Source organism: Mustela lutreola, chromosome 1 (assembly GCF_030435805.1).
Source record: "Mustela lutreola isolate mMusLut2 chromosome 1, mMusLut2.pri, whole genome shotgun sequence".
Classification (NCBI taxonomy): Eukaryota; Metazoa; Chordata; class Mammalia; order Carnivora; family Mustelidae; genus Mustela; species Mustela lutreola.
The window spans coordinates 233,009,932-233,035,413 of record NC_081290.1 but is presented as its reverse complement, the minus strand read 5'-3'; the positions used below and the strand labels follow the sequence as shown (position 1 = coordinate 233,035,413).

General features: G+C 39.7%; 1 protein-coding gene across 3 annotated transcripts in view; it reads left to right on the top strand.

Annotated features, from left to right (window-relative positions):
• The window catches only part of RNF121 (ring finger protein 121), an 88,728-nt gene that overhangs the window by 23,674 nt on the left and 39,572 nt on the right, over nt 1-25,482 (top strand). For all 3 annotated transcript variants that reach the window (XM_059133752.1, XM_059133737.1, XM_059133744.1), the window contains 2 exons: nt 8,434-8,471; nt 11,305-11,446. In XM_059133752.1, coding sequence (XP_058989735.1) covers nt 8,434-8,471; nt 11,305-11,446 — 180 coding nt within the window. The remainder of the gene's footprint in view (nt 1-8,433; nt 8,472-11,304; nt 11,447-25,482) is intronic.

Below are 25,482 nucleotides of genomic sequence, written 5' to 3'. Positions count from 1 at the left end.
TTCTTTTGTTAGAGTGTGGATCCTTGCCATTGACTGCTAAGTTCATCTTCAATTAAAGAAGCAAGTCCACGACATGAAAAAAACAAATAAAATCACCTACGTCTCCACCTTTGGAAACTAGAAAAAGCAGATTAAAACCAAATTAAGTAGAATAAAAGTAATGAAAAACAGAGCAGAAATCAATGAATTAAAAATAGGAAATCAGTGGAGAAAATCAAAATCCAAATCTGAACCTTTGAAAGGTTGATAAAACCAGTAGGTCTGTAGCCTAAGGCTACCTAAGAAAAAAAGAGGACACAAATTACTTCTATAAGTGAAAGAAGGGACATCAGTGTCTTTTATGAACATCAATGTAAAAATCATCAGTAAAATATTGAATCTTACAGTATATATAAAGAATCATACACCATGACCAAGTGGGATTAATCCCAGGTATACAAGTTGGTTCAACATTTGAAAGTCCGTTATTATATTCCATCACATCAATACGTTAAAGAAAAATTACATAAATGTATGAATAAAGAAAAACATTTGACAAAAATCCCATACCCATTTAAGATAAAAATTCTCACAGAACTAGGAACAGAGAGGAACTTCCTGAACTGGATAAAGAATATCTGCAGGGCTGCCCGAGTGGCTCAGCCAGTTAAGTGTTGTCTTCAGCTCAGGTCATGATCCTGGGGTCCTAGGACCAAGCCCTGCATTGGGCTCCCTTTTCGGCAGAAGTCTTCTCCTTCTCACTCTCTGTGTACACTTGCTCTCTCAAATACATAAATAAAAGTTTAAAAGAATATCTACAGAAAATTACAGGTAACATCATCCTGAATGGTGAGAAGTTTGAAGCTTTCCCACAAAGCTTAGGAACAAGGTAAGGATGTCCCCTCTCACCGTGCTTTTCAACATCATACTGTGGAAGTCCTAATTAATGTAAAAAGAAAAGGGAGTAAAATGTATACAGATTTGGAAGGAAAAAGTAGAAGCATCTTTACTCATAGATGACATCATTTTCTATGTAGAAAATCCAAGAGAATCAACAAACAACCTTCTGGAACTACTGTTTGATTATAGCACGTTTTCAAGATAATGTAAATCTAACAAGGTTAATATAAAAAAACCAATTGCATCCTACATATCAGCAATGAACAAATGGAATTTGAAATTAAAAACATAATACTATTTACTTTAGCTCCATAGAAGTGACATATTAGCATAAATACTAATAAAAATATAGCAAAATATTTGTTATAAGATCTATATGAGGAGAACCAAAAAGCCCTGATCAAAGTATTAAAGAAGAACTGGGGTGCCTGGGTGGCTCAGTCAGTGAAGCATCCCACTCTTGGCTTCAGCTAAGGTCATAATCTCAGGGTCATGAGATTAAGCCCCGCATCTGGCTCCTTGCTCAGTGCAGAGTCGGCTTGGGATTCTCTCTCCCTGCCCCTCTGCCCATCTCCTCCTTGTGCTCACTTGCTCGCTGGCTCTCTGTCTCTCTCTCAAATAAATAAATAAATAAATAAGATCTTTAAAAATATATTAAAGAACTAATTAAATGGAGTGATAGTCCATGTTCAGGTATAGGAAGACTCAGTGTTGTAAACAAGTCAGTTCTTCCCAACCTGATTTATAACTGTAGTGCAACACCTGTCAGAATCCCAGCAGGTTATCTTGTGGGTATTGACAAACTGATTCCAAACTTTAAATGGAGAGGCAAACGACCCGGAATAGCCAATACTGTATTAAAGGAGAAGAACAAAACTAAACACTATTACCATACAATCCAGTAATTGTGCTCTCTGTGTTAAACCGTAAGAGTTGAAAATTTGTGTCTGCACAGAAACTTGCACACAGATGTTTATAGCGGCTTTATTTACAGTTGCCAAATGGTGGAAGTAATCAAGATGTCCCTCCGTAGGTGAGTGGATAAATAAATTACGGTATTTCCAGATAATGGAATATCTTCGTGAATATTACTAAGAAGAAATGAGTGATCAAACCATGAAAAGACATAGAGGAATCTTAAATGCATATTACTAGTCAGAGAAGCCAGTGGAGAGGCTACATATGATTTTAACTATATGGCATTCTAGAAAAGTGAAAACCATAGAGACAGAAAAGAGATAAGTGGTAGGGGCTGGGGGGAAAGAGAGTTAAATAAGCAGAGTTCAGAGGATTTTTAGGACAGTGAAGCTACTCTGTATGATTCTCAAAAGTGTTGCATAGATCTCTGTATACATTATACATTTGCCCAAACCAGTAAGCTGTATAACATTAATAAAGAACTTAAAGGTAAACTATGAACTTTGGGTGAAATGATGTATCAGGGTAGGTTCATTATTTGGAACAAATGTACTACTATGGTGGGGGATGTTGATAATCGGGAAGCTCTGTATATTTGGGTGCAAGGGACACACGGGCAATCTCTTGTTATTTTCCATTCAGTTTTACTATGAGCCTAAAACTGATCTAAAATGGTCTATTTTTTAAAAATGGACAAAGGATCTGAATAAACTTTTCTCCAAAGAAGTTATATAAATGGCCAATAAGCATATGAAAAGGTGTTCAGCATCATTATCCTTCAGGGAAATGCAAAATTGAAAATACATCGCAATACCATTTCCTACCTGCTTGGATGCTTTTATCAAGAAGAAACTATGGGGCGCCTGGGTGGCTCCGTGGGTTAAGCCGCTGCTTTCGGCTCAGGTCATGATCTCAGGGTCCTGGGATCGAGTCCCGCATCGGGCTCTCTGCTCAGCAGGGAGGCTGCTTCCTCCCCTCTCTCTCTACCTGCCTCTCTGCCTACTTGTGATCTATCTCTGTCAAATAAATAAATAAAATCTTAAAAAAAAAAAAAAAGAAACTAACAGGTGTTGAGGATGTGGTGAAATTGGAGCTTTCATGCAGTGCTGGTGGGAATGTAATATGGTGCAGCTGCTGTGGAAAACAATTTGGCAGTTCCTCAAAAGGTTAAGTATAGAATTACCATATGACCCAGCAGTTTCACTCCTAGATATATCTCTCTGAAAACATGTCTACACAAAGACTTGTAGATAAATGTTCATAAGAGCATTATTTGTAATAGTTAGAAAGTATAAACAACTCAAATGTCCAGTAACAGGTGAGTGGATAGCTGTAATGTGGAGTGTCCTTATAGTGCAGTATTATTTGGAAATAAAAAGGAACTACAGTATATGCTACAACCTGATGAACATGGAAAACATTATGCTAAGTGAAAGAAGCCAATCACAAAAGACCATATTGTATGATCCCATTTATATGAAACAGCTAGAATAGGCAATTGTAGATGGAGACAGAAAGTAAATTAGTGGTTTCTTGGGCTGGGGGAGGATGGAGAGGGACTGCTAACTGGTTATGTGGTTTCTTTTGGGGCTTGTGAAGTGTTCTAAACTTAGAGGTGGTGGTAGCGGCACAACTCTGAATATACTAAAAAGCACTGAATAGTACACTTTAAATGGGTGAGTTTTATGATATGTAAATTAGATACCAGTGCAGCTTTTAATTAAAAGAATCAGGTGCACAGAAGTGTATGATTGATTGTAGGACAGGTTGTGAATGTGAGTGCTGAGGTGCAGTAGCAGTGCTTCTCAAACTTTAATGGGCATATGGATTAACAAACCTATCTTATTTAGTGTAGATTCTGATTCAGGTGGTCTGGGGTAGAGTCCGAAATTCTCTTGATTCTTAATAAGCTCTCAGGGTGCTGATGCTGCTGGACTATGGCCTGTGCTCTGGGAGGCAGTAAAGGATGTTTGTTTCTTCAGTGAATAGAGTCCGTCTAAAGAGCCTTCAAGCCAGAAGAATCTGGCCAGCATTTTGTTGGAAGGCATAATGTAGTTTGGTGGAAGAGAGGGGCTTAATGGACAAAGTAACCAGCCTGTGTAAAGACTCAGACCACAGAGTATCCAATATTTGGGGGTTATAAGAGGCCTGTTGTTGGGTTACAGGGGTGGATCCCTGAATCTTTTGCACCTGAGGATTTTCTCTCTCTCTCTTTAAAAGAATTTATTTATTTATGTGAGAGAGCATGAGAGGGAAGATCAGAGGGAGAAGCAGACTCCCTGCTGAGCAGGGAGCCCAATGTGGGACTCGATCCTGGGATTCCAGGATCATGACCTGAGCCAAAGGCAGTTGCTTAACCAACTTGAGCCACCTGAGTGCCCCAGCATTTTCTCTTTTTATGAAATTTTCTCTTGTTCTTTGCCGGACATTTTTGATTTAACTTCTTTCAAATCTGTTCTTAGGTAGACTGGTACTACCAAGGGCCTTGAAAGCTTCTAGGAGGGGAGTGATTGGTTGGCAAGAAAACATTCTATGTGTGGGTCTTGGGAGTTGGATGTGAACCCATCCAACCATGCCTGGAGAGCCTTCTTAATTAGCTGCCTGAGCTCTGGACAGGGCATACTCAGACTGACTTACTGCTTGGACCCAGATGAATAAACGCATTAATGAGGGAGCAAATAAAGATGTATTTCCAGATGGTAGGGGTTATTTTTAGCTATAGTGTACAGTTTTCCTTATTTTTCCCCTTGTGCTAGAAGACCAGTATGGATGTAGTTTAAAGAATCGTTCGGTTCAGGAGGCAAATAATAAAGCCAAATCATGTCTCTTCTCTTTGCATTCATAGTACTCCAGGAAGAGCTAAACAGTTCTCTAAGCCCCAGTCTAGTCTTAGCCTTAGTGCTTGCCCTTCTGAGAGGTATTCTCCATGAGGCTCTGAAAGCAGTACTGACCTGTGCTTCGTCAACATTTGGTTCCACAGCCTCTCCTGGTACTTTATAAAGTGCTTCCACTCTCCCAGGAGGAAAGACAATGAAATCACTTAGTCACCTTGAATGTGCTTACCCTCCCAGCCCCCCAATGAAGTCAGAAGTCTTATTCTCTGTTTTCCAGCCAGAGAGTAAGGTATAGATATTAGCTCACTTGATCACTATCATGGAGAGGCACGCCATAGCTGGCCTGGTTCTTTGGATCTTTCTTAGTTTTCCCTTCAGTGGAGTTGTCTTGCTTCTTTTTAAAAGATTTTATTTATGTATTTAAGAAAGAATGAAAGCAAGAGATCACAGAGCTCCAGAGAGGGAGGAGCAGATTTGCTGCTAAGCGCAGAGCCCAATGTGGATCTCGATCCCAGGACCCTGGGATAATGACCCGAGCTGGAAGCAGTTGCTTAACCATCTTGCTTCTTTGAAGATGTACTTGTGTTGTTGTTGGTTATTATTATTATTATTTTTGACATTGAGTTTTTAAACATGATTTTCTGGGTGCCTCTTGGTATCAAATGAATACTTCTTTCCCAGATACTTATTAAGTATTTTTCAAATGTTTATTTATACTCACATTTAAGCTTCTCCAGGTGGGATGCTGGTTTGTCAGCATACTTACTGTATTGGAGAGAATTCTGTTCAGTTCCTCTAGTTCTCACTCAAGTGCTTAGTATATGCTCAGCGTTGTTTTATTCTCCTTTCGGGACACAAAGCAGTGTATTCTCCTTGGCTCTGTGGGATCTTCCAGGTTTATGGGATGGAAGCAAGGTAGACATAAGCAGGCCAGGATTAGGGTGAAGCAAACGAGGCACTAGGGTGCAAACTTTAAGGAGGCACTCATTTTCAAGGTCATGCAAATGGAGGGTCAGTACCTGACAATGAGTGCCTACTTAAATTTTGAGCCCTAGGTCCCTTGGTTTACCCCCACCTTCCTTAGTCCTCGTCCTGGCCTTAAGAAGCAGTTACATTGGGGTATTTGTGTGTCTCAGTTGGTTAAGCATCTGCCTTAGGCTCGGGAAATGATCCCAGGGTCCCAGACTCCCTGCTCAGTGGGGCACTTGCTTTTTCCTCTCCCTCTGCCTGCCCCTCTCCCTGTTTATTCTCTCCCTCTTTTTCTCTTTCTGTGTCAAATAAATAAATAAAATATTTTCTTAAAAAAAAAACCAGTTACATCACTTGGAAATCACATCTAAGATAACAGACTATGAATGACTAGGTATGGAACAGTGCTTTTCAGATTTAATGTGCATATGAGTCATCTGGAAACCTTATTAAAAGGAAAATTCAGATTCAGGGGGTCTGGAGTGATGCCTGAGATCTGCATTTCTCTCTCTCTCTCTCTTTCTTCCTTTCTTTCTTTTAAGATTTTATTTATTTATTTGAGAGAGAATAAGAGCGCAAGAAGGGGGAGGGTCAGAGGGAGACACAGACTCCCCGGTGAGCAGGGAACCTGATGTGTCACTCCATCCCAGGACTTCACGATCATGACCTGAGCTGAAGGCAGTCACTTAACCAACGGACCCACCCAAGTGTCCCAAGTTTCTGCATTTCTATCAAGCACGCAGACAATGCTGATATGACTCTTTGTGCCACACTCTGAATAAGGAGAAAAATCCATGCTTGAGAAAAGCAGAGGGCCAAAGTCACTAAGCTAGGGGATCAGGGCAGGCTTCTTCAGAGAAGGTGAAATTGCAGCTGGTTCTCAAAGGACAGCTTGGTTTTGGATGGGATAAAAGAGGGAAATGTAAGCAGAAGGAAGAATATACAAAGGCCTAGAGGCAGGAATGAGTCCCTTGTGTTTTGAGACAGTGAACAGACTGGTTTGGCAAGATGCAAGTCCAAGTTGGAAAAAAGGAAAAGAGTTTTGAAACCTGTACTGGGGTTGTTTATTTAGAAATGTGGCCTGGGGCACCAGAATGGCTCAGTGGGTTAAGCGTCTGATTCTTGGTTTTGGCTCAGGTCATGATCTCAGGGTCCCGCAATCAAGCCTCATTTCAGGCTTCTTGCTCACAAGGGAGCCTGCTTGTCTCCCTCTCTCTTTGCCCTTTCCCTTGCTTGCACACTCTCTCTTTCTCTCTCAAATAAATAAATAAACCTTAAAAGAAAGAAAGAAAGAAAGAAACGTGGTCCTTAATTGTCTGCTCAGGTACCACCCAGATGGGCATTTCCATTTCTTATGTCAACTTGTCCTGGGATATTCTGGGACCTCTTTTGTTCTGGGGAAATAAAGACCCGAGTTAGGACTCCTGAATATATTCTGTGAGTATTGTGTGAGGTAGGAAAAGGGAGTAGGTGGGTGACTTGAGATAGCCTTTTTTTTTTTCTTTTTTTAATAACTTAGCTGGAACATGTAAAATTCAGAAAGCCCTCCCTAAATAGTGATGGGAGTTGTGTACACACACATAAAGGATGCCGGATAAGTATGTGCTGATTTAACTCAGTAGGAGAGTTCTGCCCATTTTACTTCAAACTTTCTGTGTAAAGTACTTTTCTGAATTTATCACAGGAACAGTGGGAAATTGGGCCCTGACCGTCATAAGTACTAAAGGAATATTTGTTGTTTGATTCGTTTGACTAAGGCCTGTCTCTCTTTACATTGAGAAACATTTTCAGCTCAGGTCAGTGTAAGAATATATAAATGTAATGTTTTTGACTTACGTACTGACACTTGGTTATGCTTTTGTATGGCTGTAAGGAAGTAGAAGTCTTGAGTCCTGAACTCAAAGAATTTAGTATTATTCTTGAGCAGCAGTTTTCAACTCTAGGCAGTTTTCATCAATGTCTAAAGACATTGTTGCTTCTGTGGAGATGCTTTTGGCATCCTGAAGGTAGAGGGTCGGGGACGCTGCTAAAACATCCTACAGTGTACAGGGAACTCCCACCTCACCAAAGAATTATCCAGTCCCAAATATCCCTAGTGCGGAGGTTGAGAAAACCCTGCTCTAGAGGAAAAGACTAACAAATAGAACCAGAACTTTGAAATTGGAAGGTTGTACTGCTCGTTAATAGCAGAGCAGGGACTAAAGCTTAGTTCTCCCTAGTCTAATGTGCTGCTTGCTACCATGGGGCCATTTAGAGTCAGACGGCATATGACAGAATATTTTATCTAGCTTCATCTCCCACTAATCCTGATTCATACTTTTTGCTCTAGCCATGCTCATTTATTTGTATGCTAAGTAACTTTATTCCTTCATTTTTATGTTAATCTGTTTGCCTGGAACATATTTCTCTTATTTCTTCATCTGGATGGTACATCTCCAGAAGTCTTTGCCAGTCTATAACACTACAGATTGGATCAGAAGCCTCTTCTTTATTCTTCCATAGCTAGTCCTCAGCATATATAAAGAAATTTTCTGTATATATGCGAGAATTCTTGATTAGGCTATGAGCATCTTAGGAGTTGGGTTTATTCTCCGGTCCTCATTGCCTAGCACAGACATGCAGTACACTGTCAGTCATAGACAAGAGAGAAAGTAAGTGGTTAGAGAAGGGTGAGATCAGTGGGAAGTAGAGTATTGGGGAAGGCTTCGTAAAGATTGTGATACTTGAAGCTCTTCATAATTCCTTAAAGATAATGATGAATGTATGAACACCTTATATTGGGCAGGCACAGTTCTAAGACCGTAATGGATTTTTTGGTGGTGTTTTTCTACAGGTTGATATGTCAGACCTCTCTCCAGAAGAGCAATGGAGGTAAGTGTGATGGTATGGGCCCTTCAGGCTGGGAATTTTAAATTAGTCCTACTAATAGAGTTGTATATGTACCCTTTTGCTTCCTTGTCTGTGTGGAAGCCATGACTTGACTAGTAGGAGAGGTCATTTGGGATCTTTTCCAGTATTCCTGGGTGGCTCCTTTAGTCCTGGGGAGTGAATAGGTAATTACACCAAACTATTTATATGGGTTTAAATACTACTAGTTCTGCCATTTCCTAGCTATGCTTATCTTGGGCGAGTTACTTGATTTCTTACTACCTTAGTTTCCCTGGTTTGCACAATGAAAGGTTACAACAGTACTTACACCTCATAGAGTTGTGAGGACTAATATATGTGAAATTCTTAGAACAATGCCTGGCATGTGGTAAGCTTCCAGTAAGTGTAATCACTTTGCAAATCACTATCATCATTAACATCATCATTATCCACAAAACAGAGCAGAGAGCTCTGGCTGAAATATGGGAATGGTGTCTTTCTGATCTCAACTCTGCTACTAATTTGCTTTGCAACCAGAGTGAGTCAGTAGTCAACAAATACCTTATTATCGTGATTGCTCATCAAAGAGTCGTCGGAGTGTTTGCCCTACAATGTAGCTGACCAATGAGCTGAAATCAATCATGTAAACTTTATTAATAGTGCAAAAAAAAGCCCTTTCATTTAGATTATAAAAATAGAGAATGGCAAAGATAACAACTTACGTGACAAAACCAGCAAGATTTTAGAAAACTTCAAGCTTAATATGCACCAGTTGTGTACCTCAGCTATCAAAACATTCCAAAATTTGGAACATGTTCATAGAAATATACTTTCTGCTTTAGGGAGGTGAAAGTACCACTGTGTTTCACTGAGTCCACACTGATTTTGTTGTAATCACTGCATATTAAGAAGATCTTCAGTTAGATAACATCTAGAAGAAGGCAACCAGGCTAATGGTTTTCATATTATGTTATATGAATAGCATTTAAAAGATCTCGAACTGTTAGCCTAAAAGGGCACAGAAAAGTGGTAGTAGAAAGAGGTTTTGTTTTGTTTTGTTTTTGTTTTAAGTAAGATCATATAAATCTTTGAAAGAGTAGCATTGGGAAAGAAGAGTAAATATGTCCTCGATTGTTCCAGAATATAAAAGGTTGTTCATTAGGGAATGAAGCTATAGCAAGATTTTTGTCTTGTTATCAGAGACGTTTTTAATAATTGTGATATATTGAGAGGCAGTGAGCTCCTGCCCTTAAAGTATTGGGAATTTTATTCCTTTATTAGCACATATGAGTACCTACAATGTACCAGACACATGGTTCTCTAGAGGCATATGTTTTTAGCCAGTGGAAGTATTCATACAAAAATTGTAAAGACAATGTTTGCATTGGGTGGGAACCTCAACTAGAGTTGTTGTTCTCTGGTCTTTTCTCCATATTTCTTTAATTTTGTTGTTGTTCTTATTGTTGTTGTGTACATCCATTCAGTCAAATATTGCCTGACAATAAGAAATTTATCTTATCTTTATAACTCCCCAGAGTCCTTAGGTTATTAAAGTGTCCTTTGCCCTTTTAGTTTAGCTTATCCTCTCAACAACCCTATGTGGGAAGCAACAGAGATACAGACTCTTTGTGACAGATGAAGAAATTGTGATATAGAGATGTGAATTTTCTTAGCCAAGTCCACATGGATGTCTGAACATAAGTTTCTGACTCCTACCCATACTATTTGTTTGCCAGATTCTCCTACCCTGGATGAGTTGATGGAAGATGAACCCTGAGGTGCTGTGGCTGGCCGCTGACATTTGGCTACCCACTCCCCCACCAGTTTGCTCTCTAACATTTTACTGTGAAAAATCTCAGAAAAGTTGAAAGAATTACACAGTAAACACCTTTAGGCCTACCACCTAGGTTGTACAGTTTTCCCTGTACTTGCTTTATCATTTGTCTGTAATTCATCCCACCGGGTGGTTCTTACATAGTCTGTCATTGCCCTTGGGAGCTCTATGAAGATATCATTTGTTGTCCTTTCTCTCTCTGCCTAATACCCCCATCTATGGAGGATTGGCATAAAAGCTCCTGACTATGGGCTGTATTTGTATTTATTTTTCTGAGTCCTTCCTCATTTCTCTGTTGGCTGACTCTGACTCTAAGAGGCAAAGGCAATCACTTGTTTCCATTCCCCTGGACCAGAGAATGCCAGCTTTAGATGAAATAAGAGTTTCCAGTTGTATTCTTCCTTAAGCTCTTGAGGAGGTGCACTGTTGGATTAGTATAAAGTTAAAGCAGTCCAGATTTTCAGGCTTTAGCTAGTCTTAAACAGGATCCCTGGTCCTGACAGAGAGAATAGGACAGATAAAGGAAGACTTAAACCCTGGGATTAGTACACATTTGCAGTAGTACTTCTTTATTTGTGTCATAAATATCATCGACTAAGAGTATGAGACTTTATGGCTATCCTTCTCTGTGGGTTACTTTGTCCTTCCAGGGATGGTTGAAGTTGAAATAGGACTGAAATGGGCAGTAATGACAAGATTCTTCTGGGTCCTCTTTCCTACAGGAAAGATGTCAGCTGTTTCTGCTCTTGGGGGTGGGCAGCAGACAACCCACCTTTAACTCCAGTAGCTGAGCTTCTGAGGTCCGTAGAGCCCTTGTTCTATCCCAAATGCCCATTTTCTAGGGTGTGTGTTTTTCTAGCCCCTAATTTGTATAATAACCTGCAGTTGCAAAGGTCAGGAATATGTTCTGAGCTATGGACTTGTGGAATATCCCTGGAAAGCACTGCGCTTTTACTAGCATACTTTCCCTGACCTGCCTTACCTCATCTGTTTGACTTTCAGGGTTGAGCACGCACGCATGCATGCCAAGCACCGTGGCCATGAAGCCATGCACGCTGAAATGGTCCTCATCCTCATCGCTACTTTGGTGGTGGCCCAGCTGCTCCTGGTGCAGTGGAAACAGAGGCACCCCCGCTCCTACAATGTAAGCAACTGACTCTCAGTTCTTCTTCTGACAGTTATCAAAAGACTCTCCTAGGTATTCTAGGGTCTAGCCTCACCCAGGCTCCATTTGGCAGGGAATAGACAAAGATAATAGATGTTATGTATGAATGGTGAATAATGTATGGTGGGTGTGCTTTTAGGAGGCAAGTGATTCAGATGGTTAAAAAAAAAAAAAAAAAAAAAAAAAGAGGTAGAACTTGAGACTACTTTTATGGCCAGAAAAGATAGGTCTTTCCTTTTAAACATTTTGGCACAGATCCATGAAGGGGATACTCATCAGGACCTATTCAAATAGAGGGCAAGGTGATCACTTTGTTGGGAAGACCAAGTGTTTAAGTGAATCTTACAGGTAGGATTTAGATTAATTAAAAAGAAAGGGTGGGGGACGCCTGGGTGGCTCAGTGGGTTAAAGCCTCTGCCTTCAGCTCGGGTCATGATCCAGGGTCCTGAGATTGAGCACCACATTGGGCTCTCTGCTCAGCAGGGACCCTGCTTCCTCCTCTCTCTCTCTCTGCCTGCCTCTCCACCTACCTGTGATCTCTGTCTATCAAACAAATAAATAAAATCTTAAAAAAAAAATACAGAAAACATATAGCTAAATGGCAGAAGTAAATTATTCTTTATTGGTAATTATTTTATTTATTTATTTTTTTAAAGATTTTTTATTTATTTATCAGAGAGAGAGAATGAGCATAGGCAAACAGAATGGCAGGCAGAGACAGAGGGAGAAGCAGGCTCCCCGCCGAGCAAGGAGCCCGATGTGGAACTCGATCCCAGGACTCTGGGATCATGACCCGAGCCAAAGACAGCCGCCCAACAACTGAGCCACCCAGGTGTCCCTATTGGTAATTACTTTAAATGGTTTAAATTGTTCTAGTAAAAGGCAGAGATTAGCATATTGATTTAAAAAAAAAAAAAACATGAGAGACTCACTTTAGAAACAAAGACAGAGAGAATAAAAGTAAAAAGGTGGGGAAAGATATTCCATGCACATGATAGTCTGAAGAGACCTGGGGTGGCTATTAAATCTCAGACCAATAGACTTTAAATCAAAAAAATTTACAAGAGGGCACCTGGGTGGCTCAGTGGATTAAGCCCCTGCCTTCAGCTCAGGTCATAATCTCAGGGTCCTGGGATCTAGCCCCACACCAGGCTTTCTGCTCGGCAGGGAGCGTGCTTCCCCCTCTCTCTGCCTGCTGCTCTGCCTACTTGTGATCTCTCTCTCTCTGTCAAACAAATAAATAAATTTTAAAAAAAAATTCACAAGAGACAAAGGACATTATATATTGATAAAAGGTTCAAACGAACTAGAAGATAGTATAATTATGAACATAACTAAGGAGCCCCAAAATATGTGACACAAAAACTGACAGAATTGAAGAGGGATAGACAGTTCGACAATAATGGTTGCAGAGTTCAGTTACCTGACTTTCACTAAGATAGAGCAACCAGGTAGAATATTAGTAGAGGGAACAGCATTATAAACCAGTTAGCTCTAAAAGATATACAGGGCACATGCTACCCAACAACAGCAGAATATATACTCTTCTCAAGTGCACATGGACCATTCTCCAGCATAGAAAATACGTTAGGCCACAAAACAAGTCTAAATAAGCTTGAGAAGATTAAAATAATAGATTCAGCCACTTTGGATTAGGACATGACAGGTATAGTGTACTGGACTTTTTTTTTTTTTTTAACTATCATCTTACAAGTTTTTAACCTTTACAAGGCTAACAGTCCTTTTTTAGCATCAACTTTGGCAAACACCTACGTGGTAATACTTTGCATAGAAAATACAAGTGTGGGGCGCCTGGGTGGCTCAGTGGGTTAAAGCCTCTGCCTTCGACTCCTGGGATCAAGCCCCACATCGGGCTCTCTGCTCAGCAGGGAGCCTGCTTCCCCCTCTCTCTCTCTGCCTGCCTCTCTGCCTACTTGTGATCTGTCTCTGTCAAATAAATAAAATCTTTTAAAAAAAAGAAAATACAAGTGCATGTATAGTAGCAATAATAGCTAACATTAATTGAATTTTCACTTAATGCCAGCCAGTGTTCTAAGTACTTAACAACTGTGGGCTCAGCTAATCCTTGTAGTAATCCAGTAAGGTAATATTTTCTCTAATTACAAATAAGGAACTGAGACAGAAAGACTAAGTTATTTGCTCCAGTGATGAAACTATTATGAACCCAGACAGTTTTACTCCAGGGTTTTTATTCTTCATCCCTAAATGGTTCTTTTTCTCTAGTATATGCTTTTTCAGACCTCTGATAATATGATCAGACATGCCCAGGGCTGTGTAGCCCACAAGATGTGAACTGCTGCACTATGTCATTTAATCCTCCTAGTAGCCCATGAGGTAAGTACTGTGAACAGACTGAGGCCCAGAGAATTGAGGCATGAAGGGAATACTAATAGAACCAGGATTTGAATCCAGGTCTTCTGTTTCATATTGCATAATTTCTATTGTACCATATGTTGCTCCTGGAAAGGGTTTTCCATCAAGGGAACAAGGGATAACCTAGAGCATAGGAGGAAGAGAGGATAATCTTTGACCTTGAGCAGACACAAGTTCTGAACATTACTGGCTTATAGCCAGTTCAAGTGTTGGCATGCACCACAAATAGAAACATCTGTACCTTCAGGACACAATGCATTGAAGGACCAGATGACACCAAGAGTTTTTGAGCTGGAGACTATCCAGCAGGTTTAGCCCCCCGAGGTGGGGCTTCATGTCTAGACCCTGGTCATGCTTTGCCCTGTTATCTGAGATAAGTCACTTGTTTGTCAATGTGTGATTATAGTGCGTACCCTATAGAGTGGGGATTACTGAGATGGTTGAGTTGAGCCTGGAAAAATAAGAACACTCATAAGCCAAGAGTAGAATGAGAACACCATTGGCATTTCTGTGCTGGTATTTAGAGATCATCTTAATTATACAATGTTGGCTAATCTGCAAAGATTTTTAAAAACCTCTAAAGGATGTGAGGATGCAGATATGTACTTTAGTAGTTTTCAATAAGTATTCTTCAAAAATCTGTGGAATACTTTCTTCAAATAGTATCTTAAGGAAAAACCCAGTATGGAAAATAATTAAGAGGCCGCTCTGATTGATACAGGGTTATAACCCTGACCTCTCTGCTATTCAGGAGCATATGTAGGAGTCATCATAGTGCTGGAAAACCACTGATACTGTCATTCGTTAGTTAATCCTTAAAAGGAAATATGAGGAGGAGTCAAGATGGCGGAGAAGTAGCAGGCTGAGACTACGTCAGCTAGCAGGAGATCAGCTAGATAGCTTATCTAAAGATTGCAAACACCTACAAATCCATCGGCAGATCGAAGAGAAGAAGAGCAGCAATTCTAGAAGCAGAAAGACAACCACTTTCTGAAAGGTAGGACTGGCAGAGAAGTGAAACCAAAGCGACGGGAAGGGACCGGCTCCCGGCAAGCGGCGGAGCAATGGAGCACAAAATCAGGACTTTTAAAAGTCTGTTCCACTGAGGGACATCGCTCCAGATGCTAAACCGGGGTGAAGCCCACGTGGGGTCATCGTGGCCTCAGGTCCCGCAGGGTCACAGAAGGATCGGGGATGTCTGAGTGTCGCAGAGCTTACAGGTATTAGAACGGGGAAGCTGGCTACAGAGACAGAGCCAACAGCTCACAGCTTGGGGTTACCTTGAACCGGTCACAGGCTCGGTGAGCTCGGAGCGTGGCGAGAGGTCAGGCAGACAGGAGTTATTGGGTGCGGTTCTCTGAGGGCGCACTGAGGAGTGGGGCCCCGGGCCCTTGGCTCCTCTGGGCCAGAGACTAGGAGGCCGCCATTTGTATTCCCGTCCTCCAGAACTCTACGGAAAGCGCTCAGCGAATGAAAGCTCCTGAAAGCAAACCTGAGCGGATTACTCGGCCTGGCCTCTGGTAAGGGCGGTGCAATTCCACCTGGGGCAAAGACAGTTGAGAATCACTACAACAGGCCCCTCCCCCAGAAGATCAACAAGAAATCCAGCCAAAACCAAGTTCACCTACCAAGGAGTGCAGTTTCAATACCAAGGAGAGCAGTGGAATTCCAGAGGAGGAGAAAGCAAAGCACAGAACTCATGGCTTTCTCCCTATGATTCTTTAGTCTTGCAGTTAGTTTAATTTTTTTCCATTTTCATTTTTTCTTTTATTCTGCTAAAATTTTCTTTTTTAATGTTTTTTAACTAGTTTATCTAATATATATGTTTTTCTTTTTTATACTTTTCTTTATTTGTTTTCTTTTTTAAATTCTTTTCTTTCTTTCTATTTTTTTTTTTCTTTTTCTTTCTTTCTTTCTGAACCTCTTTTTATCCCCTTCCCCCCCTCACAATTTGGGATCTCTTCTGATTTGGTTAAAGCATATTTTCCTGGGGTTGTTGCCACCCTTTTAGTATTTTACTTGCTCCTTCATATACTCTTATCTGGACAAAATGACAAGGTGGAAAAACTCACCACAAAAAAAAAGAATAAGAGGCAGTACCGAAGACTAGGGACCTAATAAATACAGACATTGGTAGTATGTCATATCTAGAGTTCAGAATGACAATTCTCAAGGTTCTAGCCGGGCTCGAAAAAGGCATGGAAGATATTAGAGAAACCCTCTCGGGAGATATAAAAGCCCTTTCTGGAGAAATAAAAGAACTAAAGTCTAACCAAGTTGAAATCAAAAAAGCTATTAATGAGGTGCAATAAAAAATGGAGGCTCTCACTGCTAGGATAAATGAGGCAGAAAAAAGAATTAGCGATATAGAAGACCAAATAACAGAATAAAGAAGCTGAGCAAAAGAGGGACAGTTTCTGGACCATGAGAGGAGAATTTAAGAGATAAGTGATACCATAAGACGAAACAACATTAGAATAATTGGGATTCCAGAAGAAGAAGAAAGAGAGAAGGGACCAGAAGGTATACTGAAGAGAATTATTGGAGAGAATTTCCCCAATATGGCAAAGGGAACAAGCATCAAAATTCAGGAGGTTCAGAGAACGCCCCTCAGAATCAATAAGAATAGGTCCACACCCCGTCACCTAATAGTAAAATTTACAAGTCTTAGTGACAAAGAGAAAATCCTGAAAGCAGCCTGGGAAAAGAAGTCTGTAACATACAATGGTAAAAATATTAGATTGGCAGCAGACCTATCCACAAAGACCTGGCAGGCCAGAAAGAACGGGCATGATATATTCAGAGCACTAAACGAGAAAAACATGCAGCCAAGAATACTATATCCAGCTAGACTATCATTGAAAATAGAAGGAGAGATTAAAAGCTTCCAGGACAAACAAAAACTGAAAGAATTTGCAAACACCAAACCAGCTCTACAGGAAATATTGAAAGGGGTCCTGTAAGCAAAGAGAGAGCCTACAAGTGGTAGATCAGAAAGGAACAGAGACAATATACATTAACAGTCACCTTACAGGCAATACAATGGCACTAAATTCATATCTCTCAATAGTTACCCTGAATGTTAATGGGCTAAATGCCCCAATCAAAAGACACAGGGTGTCAGAATGGATAAAAAAACAAAACCCATCTATATGTTGCCTATAAGAAACTCATTTTAAGCCTGAAGACACCTCCAGATTTAAAGTGAGGGGGTGGAAAAGAATTTACCATGCTAATGGACATCAGAAGAAAGCAGGAGTGGCAATCCTTATATCAGATCAATTAGATTTTAAGCCAAAGACTATAATAAGAGATGAGGAAGGACACTATATCATACTCAAAGGGTCTGTCCAACAAGAAGATCTAACAATTTTAAATGTCCATGCCCCCAACGTGGGAGCAGCCAAGTATATAAACCAATTAATAACAAAATCAAAGAAACATATCAATAATAGTAGGGGACTTTAACACTCCCTTCACTGAAATGGACAGATCATCCAAGCAAAAGATAAACAAGGAAATAAAGGCCTTAAATGATACACTGGACCAGATGGACATCACAGATATATTCAGAACATTTCATCCCAAAGCAGCAGAATACACATTCTTCTCTAGTGCACATGGAGCATTATCCAGAATAGATCACATCCTCCGTCCTAAATCAGGACTCAACCAGTATCAAAAGACTGGGATCATGCCCTGCATATTTTCAGACCACAATGCTCTGAAGCTAGAACTCAACCACAAGAGGAAGTTTGGAAAGAACTCAAATACATGGAGACTAAACAGCATCCTTCTAAAGAATGAGTGGGTCAACCAGGAAATTAAAGAAGAATTGAAAAAAATTATGGAAACAAGTGATAATGATAACACAACGGTTCAAAATCTGTGGGACACAACAAAGGCAGTCCTGAGAGGAAAATATATAGCGGTACAAGCCTTTCTCAAAAAACAAGAAAGGTCTCAGGTACACAACCTAAAGGAGCTAGAGAAAGAACAAGAAAAAAACCCTAAGCCCAGCAGGAGAAGAGAAATCATAAAGATCAGAGCAGAAATCAATAAAATAGATACCAAAAAAACAATAGAACAAATCAACGAAACTAGGAGCTGGTTCTTTGAAAGAATTAATAAAATTGATAAACCCGTGGCCAGACTTATCAAAAAGAAAAGAGAAAGGACCCAAATAAATAAAATCATGAATGAAAGAAGAGAGATCACAACTAACACCAACGAAATACAAACAATTATAAGAACATACTATGAGCAACTCTACGCCAACAAATTTGACAATCTGGAAGAAATGGATGCATTCCTAGAAACATATGAACTACCACAACTGAACCAGGAAGAAATAGAAAGCCTGAACAGACCCATACCAGTAAGGAGATTGAAAGTCATTAAAAATCTCCAAACAAACAAAAGCCCAGGGCCAGATGGCTTCCCGGGGGAATACTACCAAACATTTAAAGAAGAACTAATTCCTATTCTCCTGAAACTGTTCCAAAAAATAGAAATGGAAGGAAAACTTCCAAACTCATTTTATGAGGCCAGCATCACCTTGATCCCCAAACCAGACAAGGATCCCATCAAAAAAGAGAGCTATAGACCAATATCCTTGATGAACACAGATGCGAAAATTCTCACCAAAATACTAGCTAATAGGATTCAACAGTAGATTAAAAGGATTATTCACCACGACCAAGTGGGATTTATTCCAGGGCTGCAAGTTTGGTTCAACATCTGCAAATCAATCAGTGTGATACAACACATCAATAAAATAAAGAACAAGAACCATATGACACTCTCAATGAATGCTGAAAAAGCATTTGACAAAGTACAGCATCCCTTCCTGATCTAAACTCTTCAAAGTATAGGGATAGAGGGCACATACGTCAATATTATCAAAGCCATTTATGAAAAACCCACCACAAATATCATTCTCAATGGAGAAAAACTGAAAGCTTTTCCGCTAAGGTCAGGAACACGGCAGGGATGTCCATTATCACCACTGCTATTCAATATAGTACTAGAAGTCCTAGCCTCAGCAATCAGACAACAAAAGGAAATTAAAGGCATCCAAATCAGCAAAGAAGAAGTCAAACTATCACTCTTCGCAGATGATATGATACTATATGTGGAAAACCCAAAAGACTCCACTCCAAAACTGCTAGAACTTGTACAGGAATTCAGTAAAGTGTCAGGATATAAAATGAATGCACAGAAATCAGTTGCATTTCTCTACACCAACAACAAGACAGAAGAAAGAGAAATTAAGGAGTCAGTCCCATTTATAATTGCACCCAAAACCATAAGATACCTAGAAATAAACCTAACCAAAGAGGCACAGAATCTATACTCAGAAAACTATAAAGTACTCATGAAAGAAATTGAGGAAGACACAAAGAAATGGAAAAATGTTCCATGCTCCTGGATTGGAAGAATAAATATTGTGAAAATGTCTATGCTACCTAAAGCAATCTACACATTTAATGCAATTCCTATCAAAGTACCATCCATCTTTTTCAAAGAAATGGAACAAATAATCCTAAAATTTATATGAAACCAGAAAAGACCTCAAATAGCAAAAGGGATATTGAAGAGAAAGCCAGGGGCGCCTAGGTGGCTCAGTGGGTTGGGCCGCTGCCTTCGGCTCGGGTCATGATCTCAGAGTCCTGGGATCAAGCCCCGCATCGGGCTCTCTGCTCAGCGGGGGGCCTGCTTCCTCCTCTCTCTCTGCCTGCCTCTCTGCCTGCTTGTGATCTCTGTCAAATAAATAAATAAAATCTTTAAAAAAAAAAAAAAGACTAAGTATCTTTAAAAAAAAAAAAAAAAAGAAAAAAAAAGAAAGCCATAGTTGGTGGCATCACAATTCCAGACTTCAAGCTCTATTACAAAGCTGTCATCATCAAGACAGCATGGTACTGGCAGAAAAACAGACACATAGATCAATGGAACAGAATAGAAAGCCCAGAAATAGACCCTCAACTCTGTGGTCAACTAATCTTTGACAAAGCAGGAAAGAATGTCCAATGGAAAAAAGACAACCTCTTCAATAAATGGTTTTGGGAAAATTGGACAGCCACATGCAGAAAAATGAAATTGGACCATTACCTTACCACACACGAAAATAGACTAAAAATGGATGAAGGACCTCAATGTGAGAAAGGAATCCATCAAAATCCTTGAGAAGGAGAACACAGGCAGCAACCTCTTTGACCTCAGCCACAGCAACATCTTCCTAGGAACATCACCAAAGGCAAGGAAAGCAAGGGCAAAAATGAACTATTGGGATTTCATCAAGATCAACAGCTTTTGCATAGCAAAGGAAGCAGTTAAGAAAACCAAAAGACAGCTGACAGAATGGGAGAAGATATTTGCAAACGACATATCAGATAAAGGACTAGTGTCCAAAATCTATAAAGAACGTAGCAAACTCAACACCCAAAGAACAAATAATCCAATCAAGAAATGGGCAAAGGACGTGAACAGACATTTCTTCAAAGAAGACATCCAGATGGCCAACGGACACATGAAAAAGTGCTCCATATCCCTTGGCATCAGGGAAATACAAATCAAAACCACAATGAGGTATCACCTCACACCAGTCAGAATGGCTAAAATTAACAAGTCAGGAAATGATAGATGCTGGCGAGGAAGTGGAGAAAGGGGAGCCCTCCTACACTGTTGGTGGGAATGCAAGCTGGTGCAACCACTCTGGAAAACAGCATGGAGGTTCCTCAAGAAGTTGAAAATAGAGCTGCTTTATGACCCAGCAATTGTACTACTGGGTATTTACCCTAAAGATACAAACGTAGTGATCCGAAGGGGCATGTGCACCCGAATGTTTATAGCAGCAATGTCCACAATAGCCAAGCTATGGAAAGAACCTAGATGTCCATCAACAGATGAATGGATAAAGAAGATGTAGTATATATACACAATGGAATACTATGCAGCCATCAAAAGAAATGAAATCTTGCCATTTGCGACAACGTGGATGCACCTAGAGCGTATCCTGCTTAGCGAAATAAGTCAAGCAGAGAAAGACAACTATCATCTGATCTGCCTAATATGAGGAAGTGTAGATGCAACATGGGGGCATAAGGAGTTAGGAGAAGAATAAATGAAACAAGATGGAATTGGGAGGGAGACAAACCATAAGTGACTCTTAATCTCACAAAACAAACGAGGGTTGCTGGGGGGAGGGGGGTTGAGAGAAGGGGGATGGGGTTATGGGCATTGGGGAGGGTATGTGCTTTGGTGAGTGCTGTGAAATGTGTAAACCTGGTGATTCACAGACCTGTACCCCTGGGGATAAAAATATATGTTTATAAAAAATTAAAAATTAAAAAAAATATGACTGTGTAGCTAGTTATATAAGGAGCATGCACAATTATCCCATTACTTTACTGCCATGCCCTGTAAGCATTATGGTGAACTTCACTGGTGAGCACACATGTCAACATTATAAATACCTTGCACTGAGAAACTTAAAGCCATATCTTTAAAAAATTGGGAAAGGAAATCTGTAATATCTGCTTTATTCCACTCTTATAAAATAATGACCTAGATTTTAAAAAAATGTTTATTAATTTGTATACAATGAATATTTTTACTGCTTTAATTAGAATACTAACTTTGGAAGAAGAAAATTGCCCAAGATGCTTGTATGCAATAAGCTGTCCTTTCTTGTCCTGTCCTATCTTGTCCTTTTTCAAGCTTACCAGAAGTTGAAGCTGTTTGGCTTGTAGGCAGTATGATACAGTGGAGCCAGCCTAGTCTGATTTGATCCGTTAGCTGTCTCACTTCTTAGCTATGTGACTTTATATCTTGAGCCTGTTTTTCTTATCTCTAAGTTGGGGTGATATCTACCTCATGGGTTGTGAAGATGATATAAGATTCTATGGCAAAGTGTTTTGTAAACTCTAAAACTAATGGTAGTGACTGTTGTTCCTCCCACCCTTAAAAAAAAGCTCAAGATATAAAAGTTTTAAGATACTCTGTGGAAGAATAGAATTTTCTTTTTATTGACAGAAATTTCACATAAAAATATTCACTATTTTATGGGTTGCCTGAATGGCGCAGTTGGTTAAGCTACCAACTCCCTCCGGTCCGGTCATGATCTCCAGATCGTGAGATCAAGCCCCACGTCAGCTCCACGATCAGCACAGAGCCTGTTTCAGATTTTTTCTCTCCCTCTCCCTCTGCCCCTCCCACTCATGCACACACACACTCTCTCTCAAATAAATACATCTTAAAAAAAGAAGAAAAACCTTAAGAACGGATATTCTACCATTTTAAAGTATATAATTCAGTGGCATTTAGCACATCCAGTTCTGTGCAGCCATTACCATTATTTAGCTCTAGAACTTGCCTCTGTGGTGCCCAGTGAGGATGATCAGAATGGTCCCAGGAGTGATGCTAGCTCAGTTTTCTTTCATGCTAACTAAAAGGTTTTTCCTGTGGCTCAACAGCTTTTGAGGTACATCTTTAGTAGGATAATACCTGAGCGTTTTGTGAAGGTGAACCACTCCGGTACCACTGTTTTTGGCACCACCAACTGATTTTGTGACAGAAGCAAGAATCTTCTCTTTCTTTTCTTAGCTGTTGAATACTTCCCCTTGTACATGGCCTTTCTGGAATACATAGCTGATAAGGAATAGCTGCCAATTCCTTTGACTAGGAGACGATTTTGATTGCAGTGGGGCTTTCCATTTGTCATTTTAGCCATGAGGTTACCCTTTTTTTAATTTTTTTTTAAAGATTTTATTTGACAGAGAGACACAGTGAGAGAAGGAACTCATGCAGGGGGAGGGAAGAGAGAGAAGCAGGTTTCTCTGAGCAGGGAGCCTGATGAAGGGCTTGATCCCAGGACTCTGGGATCATGACCCAGGCTGAAGGCAGATGCTCAATGACTGAGCCTCCCAGGTCCCCCATGATGTTATTACCCTTCTTAACCTTGCCACCAGCATCATCCTTCTTGGTTTCAGTTTTCTTCTCTTTAGTATCTGGCATCTCAACTTTTTTTTTCTCAACACTTGTTCTTTTTACTCCCCATCTTTGAGGATGGGAAAGAGGATGCATAAACATTTTTAAGTTTGATGTCCAGTTTATCTCTTTTTTTCTTTTTTAATGAATATATTTGAAGTATAACATTGAGTACTTTTTTTTAGAGATTTTATTTACTCATGAAATAGAGCAAGCACAAGCAGGGGGAGTGACAGAGGGAGAGGAAGAAGCAGGCTCCCTACAGGGAGCCTGATGCAGGACTAGATCCCAGAACCTCTGGATCATGACCTGAGCTGAAGGCAGATGCTTAATGGCTGAGCGACCCAGGCGCCCCTGACGCTGGGTATATTTAAGGTGTACAACATCTTAACTGACACATTTATTTTTTGCAGTATGATTGCCATTATAACAGCATTAAGCTCCTTTGTCACATCACATAATTATCCTTTTTAGTGGTTAACATAATTAAGGTTTTGTCTCTTAGCAAGTCTGTTGATTAGACTGCAGTATTGGTGTCTATATGCATTATACTTTGCATTAGATCTCTATGGTTTATTTACTACTTGTTCCAATTTTGTACTCTTAAACCTATTTTTTCTTTTGTTGCTCATGCTTTTAGTGTTATATCTAAGAATCTGTTGCCAAATCCAAGACTATTAAGTTTTATCTGTATGTGTTCTTGGAAGGGTTTTATATTTTTAACTCTTACTTGTAGGTCTTTGGTCTATTTTGTGTTACTTTTTGTAAATGGTGTGAGGTAAGGGTCTAACTTCATTTTTTTGCATGTGGATTTTGCATGTCTTAGCACCATTTTTGAAGAAACTTCTTTTTCCATTGAATGATTAGTCATTCTTATAAAAAACCAATTGAATATATATGTGTACATTAATTTTTATACTCTCCGTTCTTTTCCATTAAACTGTATGACTTATGTCAGTACCAGACTTTTCTTTTTTTAATTTTAATTTCAGTGAGTTAATGTTACAGTGTTACGTTAGTTTCAGGTGTAAAATAGAATGATTCAGCAATTCTATACATTACTCAGGCTTATCCCGGTAAGTGTACTATCAATTCCCTTCAACTATTTCACACCCCCCCACCTCCCCTCTGGTAGCCATCAGTTTGTTCTCTAAATAGTCTGTTTTTCATTTGTCTCTTTTTTTCTTTGTTCATTTTTTAAAATTATACATGAAGGAAATCCTAACAGTATTTGTCTTTCTCAGACTGACTTATTTCATTTTGCATTATACTCTCTGGACACATCCATGTTGTTACAAATGGCAGAATCCCATTTTCTTATGGTTGAGTAATGTTCCTTTGTGTGTATGTATATATGTGTGTGTGTATACACCACATCATCTTTATTCATGTATTGATTGGCATGGGCTGCTTCCATAATTTGGGCGTTGTAAATAATAACTGCAATAAACATAGGGGTGCATATATCTTTCCATTTGGTGTTTTTGTTTTCTTTGGGTAAACACCCAGGAATGGAATTATTGGATCATACAGTATTTACATTTTTAATTTTTTGAGGAACTTCCGTGTTGTTTTCCACAGTAGTTACCTCAGTTTGCCTTCCCACCAATAGTGCACAAGGGTTCCTTTTTCTCTACATCCTCACCAGCGCTCGTTCTTTCTTGTGCTTTTGATTTTAGACCTTCTGACATGTGTGAAGTCATAGTTCATCATCTTCTCCCATCAGTAGATTGTCTTTTAGTTTTGTTGTTTCTTTTATTGTGCAGAGACTTTTTATTTTAATATAGTTCCAGTAGTTTATTTTTGCTTTTGTTTCTCTTGCTTCAGGAGACAGATCTAGAAAATGTTTCTGTGTTGATGTCAGAGAAATTATTGCTTATATTTTCTTTTTGGATTTTTATGGTTTTAGGTCTCACATTTAGATCCTTAATCCATTGTGAGTTGGTTTCAAATTTGTTGAGATGTGTTTTGTGGCCTAATATGTGATCTGTTCTGGAGAATGTTCCATGTCCACTTGAAAAGAATGTGTATTTTGTTATTTTAGGATGGCATGTTCTGAATATATTTGTTTGATCCATCTGTCATCGAAAGCTACTCTTCCCTTGTTGTTTTTCTACTTGGATGATCTATCCATTGATGTAAGTGGGTTGTTAAACTCCCTTACTATTATTATATTACTGTCAATTACTTTCTTTAGGTGTGTTATTAGCTGCTTTATGTATTCGGGTGCTCCTAATCAGGTACATAAATATTTACAATTGTTATGTTTTCTTGATGGATTGTCTCCTTTATGGTTATTAGTGTCCTTAATTATCTCTTGTTACAGTCTTTGTTTTTTTTTTCTTAAGATTTTATTTATTTATTTGACAGACAGAGATCACAAGTAGGCAGAGAGACAGGCAGAGAGAAAGGAGGAAACAGGCTGTCCTCGGAGCAGGGAGCCCGATGAAGGGCTCGATCCCAGGACCCTGGGATCATGACCTGAGCCGAAGGCAGAGACTTTAACCCACTGAGCCACCCAGGCGCCCCCAGTCTTTGTTTTAAAGTCTACTTTGTCCAATAAAAGTATTGCTACCGTGGCTTTCTTTTCACTTTCATTTGCATGAAAAATGCTTTTCCATCCCGTAACTTTC